Below are 17871 nucleotides of genomic sequence, written 5' to 3'. Positions count from 1 at the left end.
GTGCCCTCCATATTAAAGCATCCTTGTCCTCAAGGATGAATTCAGTAACTCATGGATTACCCAAGTCTTCATTGCCACCATAATGAATGCTGCCTTTTAAACAAATATGACACCATAGGCAGGAGTTGCGTATTCTAATGCCTTATAATCAGTTTTCATGAAGGGTTTTGGGGTGCAAAACAGCTAATCTACCTATCAAATATCTTGGGGTACCCTAGGTGCAAAGTTTAAAGATAAGAAAACATTAGAACCGGTGATTGATTTGTTTGAGAGTAGACTTACAGGATAAAAGAGGAATTTCTTATCTAAAGGTTGTAGACACACTTTAATAAAAAGCACCATTGCTAATCTCCCTATATACTACCTTGCTACCTTGACTATCTTGGTTAGTATTGCAAAAAAATTGGAATGCATTCAATTTCATTTCCATTGGGGGGGTTGGAGAGGAGAAAAAGAGGTATCACTTGGTTAAATGATCCGAAATAAAGAATCCTCTCAAAATGGGTGGCTTTGTTAGGTTGCTGGTGGAATTGAATATGGCTTTTCAAGGTAAATGGCTTTGGAGATTCATGAAGGAAGATGGAAGAATGTGGAGAAGGGTCATTGTGGCCAGATGGAATTGGTTGGAGGTGACTGGGGCAGGGGGACTGGATAGAAGAGGCCACAGTTTAGGCCTGTGGAAGAATGTCAAGAAGGGATGGCATAGATTCAGGGAATGCATTAGTTGGAAGCTGGGTAGAGGTAACATTATTAGATTCTGTCATGACGAGTGGCTGGCGGGGGGCTGCCTCAAGAATAATTTTCCAAGAATCTTTGCCATTGCACAATCAAAAGACATGGTGGAGGAGGCTTATGTGGTGGAAAGTAGCTTATGCATCTGGTCTGTAAATGTCACTAGAAACTTGAATGATTGGGAAATCAGAAAGTATGAAGAGCTGCTGTGTAAGATTTCACAATTTCAGATTAATAGTGAACCTGATCAATTAATGTGGAAGATTAATAAGAAAGGAGATTTCTCTGTGAGTTCCTTTTATAGGCACATTGTTGGGAATGCACCGGCCAGCACCGCCAGTTTCCCTTTCAACCAGATCTGGAAAACAAAGGTGCCGCCCAAGGATTGCTTTTTTCGCGTGGGAGGCATGCAGAGAGAGCATTCTGACCTTAGATAAATTGAAGACTAGGGGGCAGATTTTGGTTAATGGCTGTTTCATGTGCAAAGAGGCGGAGGTAACCTGCTGTCATCTTCTCCTTTGGTGTCCTGCTGTTTATGAGCTTTGGTGCACGGTCTATGGGCTTTTAGGCCTTAATTGGGTAATAAGGGGTTCGGTTCTAGATGAGATTTGGGGTGAAGTGGTGCTGGGTTGAAAAAAAGATATTGTAAAACTAATTCCATTGACCATTTTTTGGGTCATTTAGAAAGAAAGGAATATGAGAGCGTTTGAGGATTTAGAGAAAGATAAAGGAAGATCGGGAGATAGATTATTTAATTATTTTGGGTCTCTTGGGTTAGGATATGACATCATTGGGGATGCTATTGATATCCTAAGAAACTTGTAAATTCTTTTGTAAATGGGTGGTAACCCCTGTTGGTACCTTGTTAATACATATTTATGCTTTTTATTTAAAAAAAATATCGGTTTTCGCGAAAGAATTGAACTGGATATGGTCTTGTGTGGAAGAATCTTCAAGTTAATGTAGCTAAACCAATTTGATAGGGATGAAATTTAGTATATACCCAAATATCAATTGATTTGAGTCCATCTTTGTCATATGCAAACATAATGAATTTTCCTTTATTTGCAATTAGTAGCCAAAAAACCTATTGTTTGGGTAAAGGATTTTTTCAAACACCTAGTGTGGATGGTCATGTAGAATCTTCTCAATATTCTTGTATAACTCTTTAGAAACAAATTCAAGTTTTTTCTTGACCGATCTTTCAATTACTACCCTATAATTTACGTAGATTTCATCTACACCAATAGAAACTTCCATGTCTCCAATAACACCAAGCCAGAGATTCTCTTAGAATAAAGACTATGGGAAGAGAAACAAGTGATTGTGAGCAGGTGAATCAAAGAGCAAATCATGAATCTCCAAGTTAGTTGAACACACACATGAAAGGTATAGGTGAATTCAATAGAAACAAATGCGGAAGTAGACTTGTCGTTGATCGTTTCATGAAGTCCTCTATTCTTGCTATCCTTTTGTTTGCTCGTTGTTGGTTCTCGAGAACAACTCCTTCTTCCTCTTTAAAACTCTAGCCCTTAGTAACTCAATTAGACTTATAGAAAATAGAGGAAGATTCCAAATTGTTGATTGCATGGTATGTACATCCATTTGCTTTTCTTTCTTTGCTAAACAACAATGACATTGAAGAAAAAATAGGAGGACAATTAAGTCTTTTTAGTATTTTATATTTTTTTAAAAATAAGTCCTTTTATCATTTTGGCAATCTGAGAAGCATTTACCAATTCTGTTCTCGTACTGTCTTTGTGATCTATAAAATTTTGTCCTGAAATCTTTCAGCCTCTAGTCAATTTCTTTCACCTTATCGTTGAGCTATTGTGGTCACTGTTGATAAGAGAGTACATTTTGGTCATGAGCCATCATCGCAATCTCCGCAAATGTCTCGTTGTAATCTTAATGCTCGGATACCGTTGTCAGGAACCTCTCTTGATGTGGAAATAATTAAAGAAGAATTTGGAAGTATATCATGGAAGAAGAAGAAAGGAGTTGAAGAGATAAGAAAGAAGAACAGAAGATTCAGAGATAAAAAAAATGAGAGAATACAAAATATTAGAGTAGATAGAGTGTAGTTTCTGATTCAATTCAAAAGGATTTGTGTTTACAGAAATTGGCTCCTAAAATCTTGATTTCCTTCTCTTTTATTTTAGTTTCTCTAATAACAGTAAGACATAAATTACAACTAATCTCTAACTAATCTCCACTTATCCAGGCAACCCAATTAATTGTTTCTTGCAAACCTAACCAATATTAGATTTGGGTATTGACAGTCATTTAGAACACAATTTCTTGCGGGAAGATATTAGTTTGATTTGATGTCTTTCCTAGAGGAGTTTACTTAGATTTCTCTATCTCTCTAAAGAAATTCTAGATTAAGCTCTTTTGGTCTGTCTTCCTCCCACTGCTCATTCTGGTCTCTCATCCTTGGTGATTTCTAGTAATTGAGCATAAGTCTTTCATTACATTCTTGAAGGTTGAGGATTGGCTCTATTAAAGTGTTTGAGAATAATAAACACTTGATGCTCCATCTTTTGTTTGGGGGGGGGGAGGAGGGGGGAGGGGAGGGGGGGGGGTAGAGCTGGGATGCCAACTTTTTAGGGGACTTTAATGGAAGAAAGGGGAAGGTTCTTGCATTAAAAGCAGAAAGGGCGGGCACTAAATGCTTCGGTTGGCATTTGGGTTGAACATAGAACTAAGTTGGGGAGCCGCGCAGGAGAATCTTCATCCCTGAAGTCTCCAAGGCTGACGGCTGGTGGCAGTTCTTGAAAGCTCTAAAGTCCCGGGTCTAGATGTTCCTGTGATGTTTTTACAAAAGATTTGGGCAGTTTTGGGAGGTGATTTCAGTATGATGTCTTGTATAGGGGATAAAGCCTCAAGTATTGATGGATTCTCTATGCCTTTTCTACGAGAAAATTGGAAACTTATAAGAATGATCTTATGGTAATGTTATTTGATATATATATATATTTTCAGATGGGATCCTTTTCCTCGAGCCTCAATTAGACTTTTTTGGTTGTAATCCTCAAAATTTAAGGTGCTTTTAGAATCCTGGAATCTAGGCATATTAGTTTGGTTGGGTCTACAAACTCATTGCCAAAGTTCTGACGAAAGGATTAGGTTGGGTAGTGGGCAGGATGGTGAATGTTTCTCAACACGCTTTCATGGAGGGAAAGGAAATTTTGGATGCTATACTGGTCACTAATGAAGTAGATGACTTGGTACACAAGAATGTTATGAAGGGGTTACAAACTAGATATGGAGAAGTCTTATGATACATGTGTTGTGGGTTTTCCTGTGCTATATTTTGAGGAGACTTGTGTTTGTTGATAGATGGTGTTTGTGGATGAGGACTTTCATTTTTTCTTCCTTTTTTGGCTATTTTGATTGGATGCTTTAAGGTTTTCTCAAGGCCTCTTCCTCCTCTTTCTCATTATAATCATGGAAGCTCTAAATAGAATGCTTGTCATAACCAAGGATCAACAGTTTTCTGGAGGTTGGTTGTGGGAGATGGAGAAGATGCAGTGGAGGTGATCCATTTACTTCTTTTTTATCCAATCTTCAAAAATACTTTTTCTTTTACCCAAAAAAGGGGAAAGAATAAGATATTTAGCAACGAGAAATAATGATTGTGAAAATACTTAGATCTCATGCTTCGAATGTCTAGTTTTTGTTGAACATTTATTGACTTTGTAGATTTATTTTAGTTTAGTATTCTATGTACTATAATCCACAGGAAATTCCAACAAATTTTATCCCTATTTTGTACATTGTGAGTCCTGCTTTTGCTTCCTTAATTAAAATTTTCCAGAAGCAAAGTTTATACAACTTATTCTTCATTCCTCTGAGCATTTACATACACATCTTTATCTTTGTGATTTTCTTAACGTTGGTATTTTGTTGCTTCAGTTCATTTTTTTTTTGCATCTACTTCATTCTCACTATTGATCGCCTTTGCTTCTATTCCTCATCTCTTCAGGTTATATTAGTACAGCTATCAATGACGGTCCTGGATGTTTGACATTGCGGTGTCCTGACCCGCCTTGTGGGGCTGCTATTGGGAAAGATATGATCGATGCATTAGCTTCTGCTGAAGACAAGCAGAAGTATGCTCGTTATTTTGTTAGATCTTATGTTGAGGATAACAGAAAGGTAGTCATCAATTTAGAAGTTTTGTTGTATCAATAACACATTCCTATCCTGTCTTTGCAACTCATGTGATCATGCCATTTTTTCCTATATAAAATATCACTTGATCCAGCTGGCCAGCTCTATTTGCATGCAAACATTTAAAATAAAGGACCTGGAAAAACAATCAAAACGGTGATACTGATTTTCTCACTAGGCTTTTTAAAATTCTTGGCCCTCACATTGCCTTTGCATTTTATTTTAAATTAACAATAATGTTTTCAATGGAAGATTATTCAATATAATCAGTTATCTCCCTTATCTCAAAAAAAGAAGTTCTAATTGAGCAAAAATTACTTCGAGATGCTAATTTGTTGGCCTTGGTTATTTACTTCATCCCTTCAGAATATGTCCTTTGTGCTGAAGATTTGCAAATTTGAAGTTTTCTCTTCGCCAATTAACACATAACGATTGCTCATATTTCTACTTCTAGTCATGAATGGATGCCTATTTATCTTTTTCCCAAGGATCATTGTGGCCATTGTTTTTCTTGGGTGATGCATTAATGAACTTCACCTATAAAATGTTGGAATATTCTATTATCTTTACCTTCTCAGTACTTCGGCAAATAATATATGGATATTTTGCAGACCAAATGGTGTCCAGCACCAGGCTGTGAGTATGCTGTGGATTTTATTGTTGGTAGTGGGAGCTATGATGTTACCTGTCGATGTTCTTACAGCTTTTGCTGGAATGTGAGTCTCATTGAAGTTTTTATAAATCTCTATTCCAGTTTTTGTTCATTTCCTAGCTTTAGCAGTTTTCATGGATATACCGAAATTTTATATTTTTTTTCCTTGAACTCTTAATTATGCAACTATTGACTGTCCAGTGTACTGAGGAGGCTCATCGTCCTGTTGACTGTGGCACAGTTGCAAAGTGGATATTGAAGAACAGTGCAGAATCTGAGAATATGAATTGGTATGCAACAAATTGCCGGTTGTACACGGGTAGCATCTCTTTGGAGCCTGTTAATATATTTCATTTTTCTTTCAGACTAAGTTATTTTAACCTGTCACTAATTTGGTTTACAGATATTCTTACCAGAAAAATGAGTGTATAATTAGCTACTTTGTACTATCGGAGCTTTACCTTTGTTTCCTTATCTTTTGATGGATAGCTTGTTTGCACCCTCTCTGTTCAAATATTCTTTCTCCTTCCATAAAGAAAAAAATGACTGTAATACACGAGCCAGTTAGCTGGTGGAAGATTGATAGCTCCTGTACATACCAAGCATGAAACCCCGTCATTGTTTAATGCAGGCCTGATGAACTAGGAACTATCAGTGGCATCTTATTGTGTAGTGATCTCAACCTTGTTTGACCACTAGTCATTGCTTTGAAGGGGAATCCTGGGGCCATAAAAATTATTTGGGCCCTATCTGCATGTTTGGTCACAAGATTGAAAAATCTTAATCTACACCCTTGTCAGCCCTCCTACCGAAATCCATAAAAAGCAAAAAGAGACCCTATCTCTTGCACTTTAAATTTAACATTTGTGTATATTCCTGTCTTGACTTTCAGGATATTGGCTAATTCCAAACCTTGCCCAAAGTGTAAGCGGCCTATTGAGAAAAACCAGGGCTGTATGCATATTACGTGCACGCCACCATGTAAATTTGAGTTTTGCTGGTAAGCTTATATCCTTTTGGTAAATCTTTTACTTGGTTTACTCCTTTGTTTTATTCCATTGTAAAAGAGTATCAATTGTATCATGTTTCATGAATATTGCATTTATATTTTCTTAAGTTAGTTAGACAAGTAGTTTTTTTTTTCTTTTTAAATATTCTCCTCACCAGGGAATTCTATGTTTTTGTTTTGCATCTTAAAATTATTTAATCTCTGATTATAGAAATGACATGTTTGGTTTGCTCTGCAAAATAAAATGTTAGGGCTGCTAGACTATCTTCTTATGGATTTGTTGTGGAAGAGGTAAGGGCTGCTTAAGAGAGAATAATTTTTATTTCCTGACATTAAGGGCTTGTTAAGAGAGAATTCTTCTGTCTCCTAGTGTCAAGAATTTTGTTTGAAATTTTCTTTTCAATTCTTTCATAGTCTTAACTGGTGCATGTGTTGGGTTGGGGGGGTTGGAATGTTTGCATGTTGAGCTTTTCTAACTTTTGTCTCCTTCAGGCAGCCTTAAAGTGAAAATTATATAAAAACTGTGATCTTTGAGCTTTAGTATAAAAGCATAGCAAACTTTATGCTCAATTATTATCTTCAGAACTAAAAGTATTGGAAACATACAAATTGTTTTGGAGTGTGAAATCTTGGCAGTATGATGAAATCAATATATTGATCAATTTGTTCTTCAACTTCTTCATTGAGTTAGAACATACGCAGCAGAGATTATAAAAAGTTCTCAACTAAAAAATCTTCCCTTTCCTCTCTCAATTTTCTCTTCTCCTTCCTCTGAGGAAGGCATCCATAAATCACTTTAAGCCATTACTCTTTGTCTCTTCCTTCTCTTCTTGTCCACCTCTCTTTCACTCCCTTGAGTAAATGACTTGTAGAGTAGCGAAGGGAACGAAAAGGTTACTTGCCAACCTACGCTAAGCTGTTTGGAAATGTCAAATGGTTCTAACAAAAAATTTGTCCTTATTGATCGAAATCTTTTGACGTTATTTGCAAAGGAAGAAAGTTTGAATGCTTGAGAATATGCGAGAACAGAAAGGGCTTCAGAATGTCCATCGGCTTTAACAAAAGTGAAGTTAAGTGGGTTGTTGAGGCCTTTAGCGACTTTTTCTGGCTCAAAGGGGGCACTACATGGGGGAAGAAACTATTAGGCGGCACCCGGCATCTTTTTGTGGTGCGAGGATGGAATAAAAGGGGTCGTTATTTGGTAATGATGGAAGAAAGAGGCAAATCTCTCAAAAGAATCTTTAACCCAGAAGGGGAGAGAGCGGGTGGATGGTGGTGTATGATGAAATCCATTTTTGAACTTGCAGAAGTCCCTCTGGTGAACTTGTTCAAAAAAATTGTGGAGAGTTTGTCAGGTTCTAACGCTCTAAGTCTCCTCGAACAAAAGGAGTCTCACTATGTTTGGTGCTTCTCCAATGGCCCCACTGTAGTCACAACATCAACATGACAGTGAAAGTAATCGACGATAAATCCTTTGCCAAGTTTTAAAGTTGGGTTACAGTCACCTTGTTCGGGTGGAGAAGAAGAACCCCGACCCGGCTTCCAAAAATTCAAATTTTGAATTTAAAAAATTTGACCCATTCCCCTCGTCCTGGGAAAAAGATTTGGCAGGCCCATCCAATACAAACCCAATACTTACAAAGACATAATCTGTTAGGCCCAAATATACCTGGGAGAAGAAGGGTAAATAGATTGAGCATATTGGGCCAACCAATGAGGCCCGAAAGTTTAAAAGCACTAAGTTGAAGAGCCTAAAAGTCAAATGGATGCGGAGGGCTAAAAGAAAACTAGCCCAAGGCAGCCCCTCTAAACAGCTGAAACTGGCTCATTCAGGGGAACAAGTTGCCGAAGCTGAAAACTCTCTCAAAGCTTTGGAAAACCGTAGTAATCTCTACAACGATGACATGATTGCTATCTACACAGAAAAAGGGTATGTAGACTCTTTCTCTCTGTGTAGCAATGCTCTAAATATTGAGTTGTTGGAAGAAAACTTCTGGCCTTTGAATCCTGGCTCACGATTAGAGCTCATGTTGGTCCAAAATTATGAAAAGGATGCCGCCCTTCCTCTTTTTTCTCCAATAAAAGATTCCAGCAAGATAGCGAGCTTAAGTCACCCTAGTCCTGTTGTGGTTGGGGATTTCACCTCCACATGGGTCTCTCAAAACATCAGCAATATCAGCAAGTTGTTGGGTGTGACCTTCAGGTTTGAGGCTCAAGCATTTGCTTTGTTCGTAGAATTGGAAAAAAAGGAATGGAAATATGCCAAGGTGTTACTGATCAGGCCAAAAGGGTAAAGAAAAAGCAGTATGAAGGGGGATGGGCGAGGGAACTGAAACGCCTTCAATGCTCAGTTAATTATGCAGGTAGGAAGCAGAAGAGCAAGAGTACCGGGGTGGAAACTAGTTCTCATGAATGATTGAAAAAAATCATTTCTTGGAATGTTAGGAGTCTTAACGATGCTAAGAAAAAGAATATCATCACAGAGTGTTTGGATCAGTGGAAACCAATTATTGTTTGTTTTCAAGAAACTAAGATAAAAATCATTTATGTGAAAACAATTAGAAGCATTTGGCGCTCGGGAGAAGTAGGGTGGCCTTTCATTCCTACAAAGGGCTCGGCTGGTGACATCTTGGTCCCGTGGAATAAGGATAAGGTGGATTGCATTGATTCCATGATTGGTGAGACCACAGTTTCTTACTTTTTTTCCGATAATGTTAATGAGGCAGAGTGGTACTACTCCGATGTTTACTGTAGGGGTGATGAGATTGAAAGAGTGACTCTTTGGGAGGAACTATCAACCTGTCAGACCAAATAGGGGGCGAGGAGGGGTGATTGGTGTGGATTTCAACATGGTGCTTAAGCGTTGGGAGAGGTCTAGCGATCAATTTTCTGCCTCATGCACCAGCGAGTTTCAATCCCATATTGACAAGCTGGACTTTGTTGATCTCCACTTGAAGGGTGGTAGCTGGACCTGGAGCAATAAGAGAGAAACTCCCTCTTTCTTTAGGATTGATCGGTTCTTAGTCTTCAACGATTTTTTCCTAGAAATCCTAGCTCTCATCCAAAAGGTACTTACTAGACCTATCTCTGATCATTTTCCTATCTGTTTAGATCCTGTTGGGTCCAATGGAAGCCCTCCCCCCGTTAGACTTTTTTTTTTTTGAAATAAAAGTAAAAGTAACATTAATATAAAAAAGGCGCTAAGGGAGCACCTCCCAAGTACAAAATTTACATCTCGATTAGCATATTTACAATAATACCTAAATCGTCAAAACAAATTAATGTTATGCTCTAAAATAAAAGAGCCAAAATAATTAAACCAATTATCCTTGATGATATTAAAATCAGATTCGACACTACCGAAAGCCTGCTTGTTTCTTTCCTTCCAGATGACCAAGAATATAGTAAGAGGAATGAGTTTGATGAATTTATTGTTGCTGCCAATTCCCTCCCAAGCCATCAATTCCGAGTTTACATTCCCAGAGAATACCGAAGAGATCCCTAACAATCGTAGGATCATGTTCCAGAGATTCCTTGTAGTGAGGCAGTTTAAAAGCATGTGATTAGAAGTTTCCAAGTCTTCCTTACATAAAAAACATCTATTGACAATTGTGTGACTTTTTTTCATCAAATTATCAAGAGTGAGAATCTTCCCATTTGCAGCCTCCCAAGCAAAAAATGATATCCTTGGAGGAGCACTAGATTTCCAAATAATCTTGGAAGGAAAAGTTCTTTGAATATTCTGTTTTTGGCCGTCCAGGAAGCGATACAACGAATTGACAGAAAATAGTCCATTCTTATTGAGGTTCCAAGTTAATCTGTCATCCCTATTAGTGAGATTAATGCCGGCCATAGTAAGAAGCATAGATTCGTAGTCCTCCAGCTCCCAATTGTTAAGGTTTCTCACGGTCGGGACATTCCAAGAAACATGACAGGTCGATCCAGCAGCTTCCCAAACAGATGCAGCTTGTTCTTAGTGATAGCGAGGGTATGGGGAAATCTATTTTTGAATTTTTTAGTTCCGCACCAAATATCATCCCAAAAACGGATCCTTTGACCATTCCCGATAGACCACTTAGAACTGAGGAAATAAGCATCATTCAAATTAATTATGTTCTTCCACATGCTAATACCATAGTTGCTGTTATGAATGTGAGAAAGATCACGAGGATTGCCTTTGAACCATTTACAATTGATAACTAATTTCCATAAACTGTCGTTGTCGTTCCAAAATTTCCAAATCCGTTTCCCAAGCAAGGCATTGTTTAATTTAGTCCTTGATCTCAGCCCCAAACCACCTTCTTTCAAGGGTTTTTTAACTTCCGACCACTTAACCAGATGATATTTTTTGTTGTTTTCACTGTCCCCCCATAGGAAATTGCATTGTATGGCTTCCAATTTTTTTGGGAACATTTGTTGGAATATTGATAATAGATGGGTAATAGATAGGCAGATTAGAGAAAGTGCTCTTTAGGAGAGTTAATATGCCTTCTTTAGATAAAAATTTCCTCTTCCAAGTGGCTAATCTGTTGTTGAACGTTTCAATCACCGGTTACCAGCATCTTTTGTCATTTGTCTTGGTTCCCAAAGGTACACCCAGGTAGGTGATGGGGAATGCCGATTTTTTGCAGCCAAGGATATCACAGAATGTATTTCCATTATTGCAACAGCCCAGATCAACTAATTTTGATTTGTAGAGATTTTTAGACCTGACACAGCAAGGAAGTAAATTGGAATGCATTTGAGAAATATTAAATGACTTGTGTTAGGTTAACAGAATATGAGAGTGTCATCTGCGAAGAAAAGGTGGGAAATTTCAATGTGTCTTGAGTTGTTTCCCACCGATATCCTCTTAATAAGTTCAATGTTTTTAGCTCTCTCAATTAGTTGATTAAAAACCTCCATAACAAAAATAAATAAAAGCGGTAACAGTGGGTCCCCTTGTCTCAAACCTCTAGAAGCCGTGAAAAAAAAGGAAGGCCCACCATTCACTAATATAGCAAGACTGGTTGTAGTGACACAAGATTTGATCCATTTTCTTCATTTATCGCCAAAACCCATTCTTTGTAGCAAATAATCTAGGAAATTCCAGTTAACATGATCGAAAGCCTTTTCCATGTCCAGTTTGCCTAAGATGCCCTTTTTTTTATGTTGAAAGGTCTCATCCACAACCGTGTCAGCAAAAAAGATGACATCAGTAATCTGTCTCCCATTAACAAACGCGTGTTTACTTATATAATTCAGCACACTTGTAAGTCTATTAGCCAACACCTTCGATAACAGTTTGTAAATGCAACCAATAAGGCTAATAGGGCAATAATCATTGAAGTTTTTGGGTTGAGCTTTTTTGGGATCATAACAAGAAAGGTTAAATTGAGAGAGCGAACAAATTTACCATGAGTGTGAAAATCCTTAAAGTAATCAAGAATGTCCAGCTTAATGACCTCCCAAAAAATTTGTAAAAATTTGAGGTCGAATCCATCTGGACTCTGGGCTTTATCCCCATCACAGCTTCTCAAACAAGACAAGATCTCTTCCTTGGAAAATTCCTCCTCCAGTAGATTTTTTTGAGCCTCATCAAGACTGTTGAAAAAGAGGTTGTCAAGTTTGGGCCTGTAATTGTTGCTCTCTTTATACAATTTTTGAAAATGCTCCTTTGCCCCCTCTCTAAGAGCCTCATTACCCTTGATGCATTTGTCATCCATATTGAGTTTTTCAATGAGTTCACTTTTCTTCTGTGATTAGCTAGCATATGAAAGTATTTGGAGTTTTTATCTCCATCTTTGATCCACTTTTCTCTAGATTTTTGTTTCTAGGAGGTAGCTTTCATTTGTAGTTTCTTGGCTAAATAAGCTTTTAGATGACATTTCCTCCCTTTCTAGGAAGTTCAGAATACCATTTTCTTCTTTCCTATCCAGGGTGTTGATTTCAGACATAAGATCAGTTACGCTTTCTTCCTCTTTTCTGCCCATGTCACTGGCCCATATTTTAATTTCCTGCTTTAGGGATTTTAGCTTGACAGCAATTCTGTAACTGATGGAACCCTGAACATGAGTGTTTTTCCATGTTTTAGTGACTAAAACTTTAAAGCTTTCAAGACCCAGTCATTTGTTGTCAAGCCTAAACGGAACAAGACCCCATTTGATGCCATCCATGGTCAGAGAGATCGGAAAATGATCAGAAGTGGGTCTTGAGAGAACATTTTGATTGACACCAATTAATTCCAGAAGTAGCTCAGATGATATAAGGAATCTCTCTATTCTATAGAAAGATGGTTGACTTTTTTGATTACTCTTAGTCCATCTTCCACCCTTAAGAGGCAAATCGTTTAAATCAAGTTTGTCAAGTACTGCTCTGAAATCATCCATATCATTATTGGAATAGTTGTTGCCTCATCTTTCAGAGTTTCTCAAAATCATGTTGAAATCACTGCAAACAATACCCTTGACCCCCCAGGTATTTTTGACATTAATTAATTCCTCTTCAAGTAGAAGTTGTTCCAAAGAGTTGCCTCTGCAATACACCTCAGAGAAATACCAAGAAATGATATTGTTGTTATAAAATAGATAGGAAAGAGTTACTTCACTTGTGAGAACATTCTGACAATGAATTCTGTCCGTTCTCCACATAATTAAGATACCACCAGCGGAGCCTTTAGCAGGGAGAAAATGCCAGCCAATGTCGGACATTTTCCACAAACTGTGAATAGTTTTTTCAAAAATTACCTCCATTTTTGTTTCCTGAAGGCAGATGATGGTAGACTTCCATCTATTTGGACAACTTCTGATTATAACCCTCTTTTTATGGTCATTAGGACCTCTAATGTTCTAGGAAATAATTTTGTCCATCCGTTGGGTAGAAAGAGAATGGCCTCTGTTTTCTTGGATTTTTTGTTGTGACCCTCATAATTGATTGACGTCTGTAACTGTTTTAGTTCTCTGGATTCACTCTCCGTTTGTTTCTTTTTACTGGATTGCAAGAGTATAGGCATGCTTTTGCAAATTTCTAACTTTTTCTCCAACTCAATGAGTAAGCTTTTAGCCTCCATTTCATAGCCCAAAAAAGAAGCCCCGAGATATTTGCTGATGCAAAAAATATTCTGAGTAATCCAATCAGAGAATAGTTGGGGGTCATATCTGCACTTATCTTTCAGAAGAGCATCGATGGACTCGATAACTTCAGACAGAACTCTGTCATTACCTGAATCTTTGAGTCCGCTCGTTAGGCATTCCATATCGGACCGATGCACCACCATTTTGTAGCTCGTACCAGAGAGTAGTTCTTCTTTGAGACTCATAGTTGGGATGGATGAGATTTGCTGAGCACCAGACCAGGAGTTTGAGCAAAGGACATTAGCTGCCATGTCTCGACAGGGAATTTTAGGGCTTTGTTTTTGCATGACCTAAGTCTCATTTTCTGTTTGGTGTTTTGGTAAAATGATCAAAATTGGTTTCGGATTTCAGTGTAGATCCTTTTTCTCATCTCTCCAAGTCCACTTAATTTTTTGATGCATTTTGGTCGGCCTAGCTTTCGGTTTGTTCATGTTACTTGGGCCCGCTTCATTTGTTCATTTTGCCTTTTCAGCCCAAGTGAAACTGAGCTTCTTAAGATGGTGAGTCCTCTTCTGTGTTGGGGAGACCCTATTTTGTTTTTTCCTGCTTTTGCTTTTCAGTTTTTGAATTTCAAAAACCGGATTTTTGGGGATTCTGTTCGGGTTGGGTACAATCGTCACCACCCACTTAGGGTTGCCGTTGTGGGGTTTCAGTGCTTCTGCGTATGATTTCTTCTCTTCCATCGGGAATATGAAGCGATAGTGTGCTTGCAGTTTGGGCAACATAATGATATGTGAGAGGATACGAATTGTACCTGATGAGAATAGGAGACAGAAGGGATATGATCTGAATGTTTCAAAAACGGGTTTTTCAGAGGCGTTTCAATAAGTTAAAAAATGGCTTTCATGGTGGGCCACCATCCCCCGACCTCAAAACCATCAGGGATAAAGATTCTTTTTACAGAACCTTCTCTTTCTTTCGATAGAACAAGATTTCTGCCCCATTTGTTCCAGACCAAAGCCAGGAAGAGATGACGATGCTATCCTTTAATGTTCCTGCCCCATGAATCTTTGCCTCTGTTCCAATAGAAGTCCTTTAGGTTTTCAATCAGCCATTCAACTTTAATTTGTTGAGAGGGATAGAAATTCTGTTTCTTCTTCCGTTTTTGTAGATTCTCAGCCTGTTCAGCTTCTTTCCAGAAAGATTCTCCTGATAAAGACGAAGTGTTTACTTTTTACGGGTAGTATTGAGGAGAAAAAAGGAAAACGGTCGGCCTCTTGGCCGACCCACAACGGTTGGGGTCGACAAGATCGAGTTTAAGAAGGGTTTGGAAGATAGCGAGAGAGGAGATGGTAGAGAGTGGGAGGAAGAGAAAGATTGAAAAAGTAGAGAGAATTTTAGAGAGAGAAAGTTTTAGGGAGAGCTCTTGGTTGACATGTTTCAAGGTCACACTCACAGACCAATGCACAATTGATAGTAAATGGCTTAAACTGACAGTTTTAAATCCTTGGTTGAAAAGGTATGGAAATCCACAAAATCTAGTGGCACTCCTAGCTCAAAAATTGCTAGGAATTTTATATGTCTGAAGAATGAAATTAAAACATGGTCTAAGGAAGTGGGCAGGGCTGCCGAAAACAAGATAAATGAACTAATGGCCGAGTTAAACACCCTGGACATGAATGAGGGTATCTCAGGTCTGTCCAATTCTGATAAGGAGAGGAAGAATATTTTGAAACTTGATTTGGCCAACAAACTCCATTTTGAAGCTATCTCTTGGAAACAAAAAACAAGAGAAAAATGGCTTATGGATGGAGATACAAGCACAAAGTACTTTTATGGTGTTGCTAACCACCACAGAAGAAATAATTATGTGGATGAGCTCCATATCAATGATAGTAGGATGGAGGGGAATGATGCAATGAGAGAAGGTGCTCTCTCCTATTTTCAGAATCTGTTCTCTGAAGAGTTTACACTAAGGCCAACAATGGATAACCTCCAATTCAATAAGCTATCAAGTTAAAAGTTAATGGATTTCAGAATCTGTTCTGTTTGCACATGGGGCATCTATTGGCAAGGCTCCACCCCTTTTTCATTAGACTATCAAGAGTGGGGATCCAACCCTTAGCAGCTTCCCAAGCGAGAAAAGAAGCTCCGTGGGGGGCTTTAGATTTCCAGAGAATTTTGCTAGGGAATTCGGTCAAACCAGCAGGAGGATTGATAAGGGGGGGCGCTTAACAACCCTATGATTGTTTTTTTTTTTAATATAAACAACCTTATGATTGTTACTATGACAACATTGTTATTGCTGTTGTTACTAATTGCTGAGATTCTGGATTAACCTCTTTTTTAAAAATATATTTATAGGCTCTACTCTTCAAGTTTAGTGGTATTAACTTTTGTGGATTTTGTCATGCCTAATTGGTTCACTACTCTTTTGGAATCCTTGTTCTTGGGAGATTTTTATCTTCTCACATTTTTGTGGGTGTCAATTATTTGGAAAATATTTCCAAGTTTACATCGATAATTTGGATCGATTTTTTTTATCTTTTCTTTATATGCTAAGTGGGGGAGAACGATGCAAAATATGATATCCTAGGATGGACATATCTCAATATCATGAGATATTTATGTTATTATAATCTTTATGTATTATTAAGGCTATTTTGCTTATTTAGGAACTGTTAGTAATAAGTTTGTTGTTAGTTGAGAATTTTACTTGTATTTAGTTGCATTTCTTATTTTGTTGTTGTTTTCTTATTTAAATATTCTAGTCGTATTAGATTACTAGCACCTGTGAATACATGGGTGTTTCGTTATCTTAGTAGAATACTTGTAAATAAAACCTACCGATAGTCATTAATTGAGTGTTTAACAGCCCTGTCATTGTGGTTGTTGACAATCCTCCTAGATTGGAGATTCAATTATTTTATTCTTTTTCTTTCTTTCTAAATCCTATTTTACCGTGCTACTTCATAATAGTTCCTAAATAAGTTAAGTTTCAATTAATAATAGATTCAAAGATTATGATTACGTAAATTTCTTTTAATATTGAAATTTGTCTATTCTAGATCTTCCTGTTCTGTATGATTCTCCTCTATTTAGTAAAAATTCAATCTTGAGTTTTGAGGTATTAAACTAGCAAGAAAGTGACTTAGAAAATACCTTTCAAGGAGCTGAAGTACAAATGCTTTTAGCTCTGGTAACAACTGATGTTGGACAAATTAGAGTTACTTTGTCAACTGAGAGATTTTGGAAGATTAGCTAGATATGACACCTAAGTTTCTTATACATTAGAACTAAGAATCTTTAAGCATCATATTTTAAGTGTTTGATTGCCTTACAGAATCAGTAAACATTATAAGATTCTCAAAGAATTTTCATTGAATGATTAAACTATATTATGAAATGTGAGATTATGAAGGTAACTATACTGCTTTTAAGTAATTTTTCCCAAATAAGATTAAACTAAAAAATACTAACATTAACAAGAGTAGAAAAATTAAATACTTAAAAGAATAAAATCTTAAAGCTACTAAATTATAATAATAGGCCACTGATAGTAAAATAGTTTTAGTATCTAAGAGAATTATAATTTTTTTTTATTTACTTATGAGATCGAAACCAATCTGTTCTGTATCATTAACTATCAGTGAACTTATGAAAAGGGGGAAAAATTATAGTTAGTTGTTTCTTGTGTCAGCATGATGGGGAGTCTCCAAGCTGTGTTCTTCTCTAGCATCCTGGAACTACAAGGCTGTGGGATTCAACCCTTCTTCTTAATCCTTGGTGGGTGGTAATTCTATGAAGGATGAGTAGTGTGTGTGTAATGTGATTCCCACAATGAATGAAGTTTAGGATGGAGTTTTTGTTCCTGATTCCTCATGCAATCTTCTGGGGCTTTTGGAGAGAAAGGAGCTAAAGCTTATAAATTTGGTACTCCCATTTTGCATCAGTCCAAGCCATTGCCTTATTTCCCCAAAAAAAAAAAAATTCAAGCCATTGCCTTAAGACCCTTGATATGTTGTTTAAGGGCCACACCACCTGTAAGGGTTTTGTTGATCTTAAAATCCTTTTCTTTGGGAGATAGGTAAATACTTCTGCACATGGGTGACTTCCCCTTGCTGCCTTTTTTTTCCCGGAAATACCCCTCGCTTCATTTTAGTAGCATTTTTTTTCTAGAAAAAGAATATTTTGGAATTACTTGAATTCTCTTTGTATCTACTTTGATAAAAAACTTCCTATGAATCATC

At 37.4% G+C, this 17871-nt stretch overlaps 1 protein-coding gene across 2 annotated transcripts in view; it reads left to right on the top strand.

Annotated features, from left to right (window-relative positions):
* Positions 1-17871, top strand: part of ARI8 (IBR domain-containing protein) — a 40674-nt gene that overhangs the window by 3537 nt on the left and 19266 nt on the right. For both annotated transcript variants that reach the window (XM_088218962.1, XM_088218969.1), the window contains exons 5-8: positions 4721-4893; positions 5520-5624; positions 5762-5850; positions 6453-6560. In XM_088218962.1, the coding sequence (XP_088075088.1) occupies positions 4721-4893; positions 5520-5624; positions 5762-5850; positions 6453-6560 (475 nt within the window). The remainder of the gene's footprint in view (positions 1-4720; positions 4894-5519; positions 5625-5761; positions 5851-6452; positions 6561-17871) is intronic.

Source organism: Carica papaya, chromosome 1, assembly GCF_054855325.1.
Source record: "Carica papaya isolate Zhongbai chromosome 1, ASM5485532v1, whole genome shotgun sequence".
NCBI classification, from domain to species: domain Eukaryota; kingdom Viridiplantae; phylum Streptophyta; class Magnoliopsida; order Brassicales; family Caricaceae; genus Carica; species Carica papaya.
This window is presented reverse-complemented; position numbering and strand designations above follow the sequence as displayed.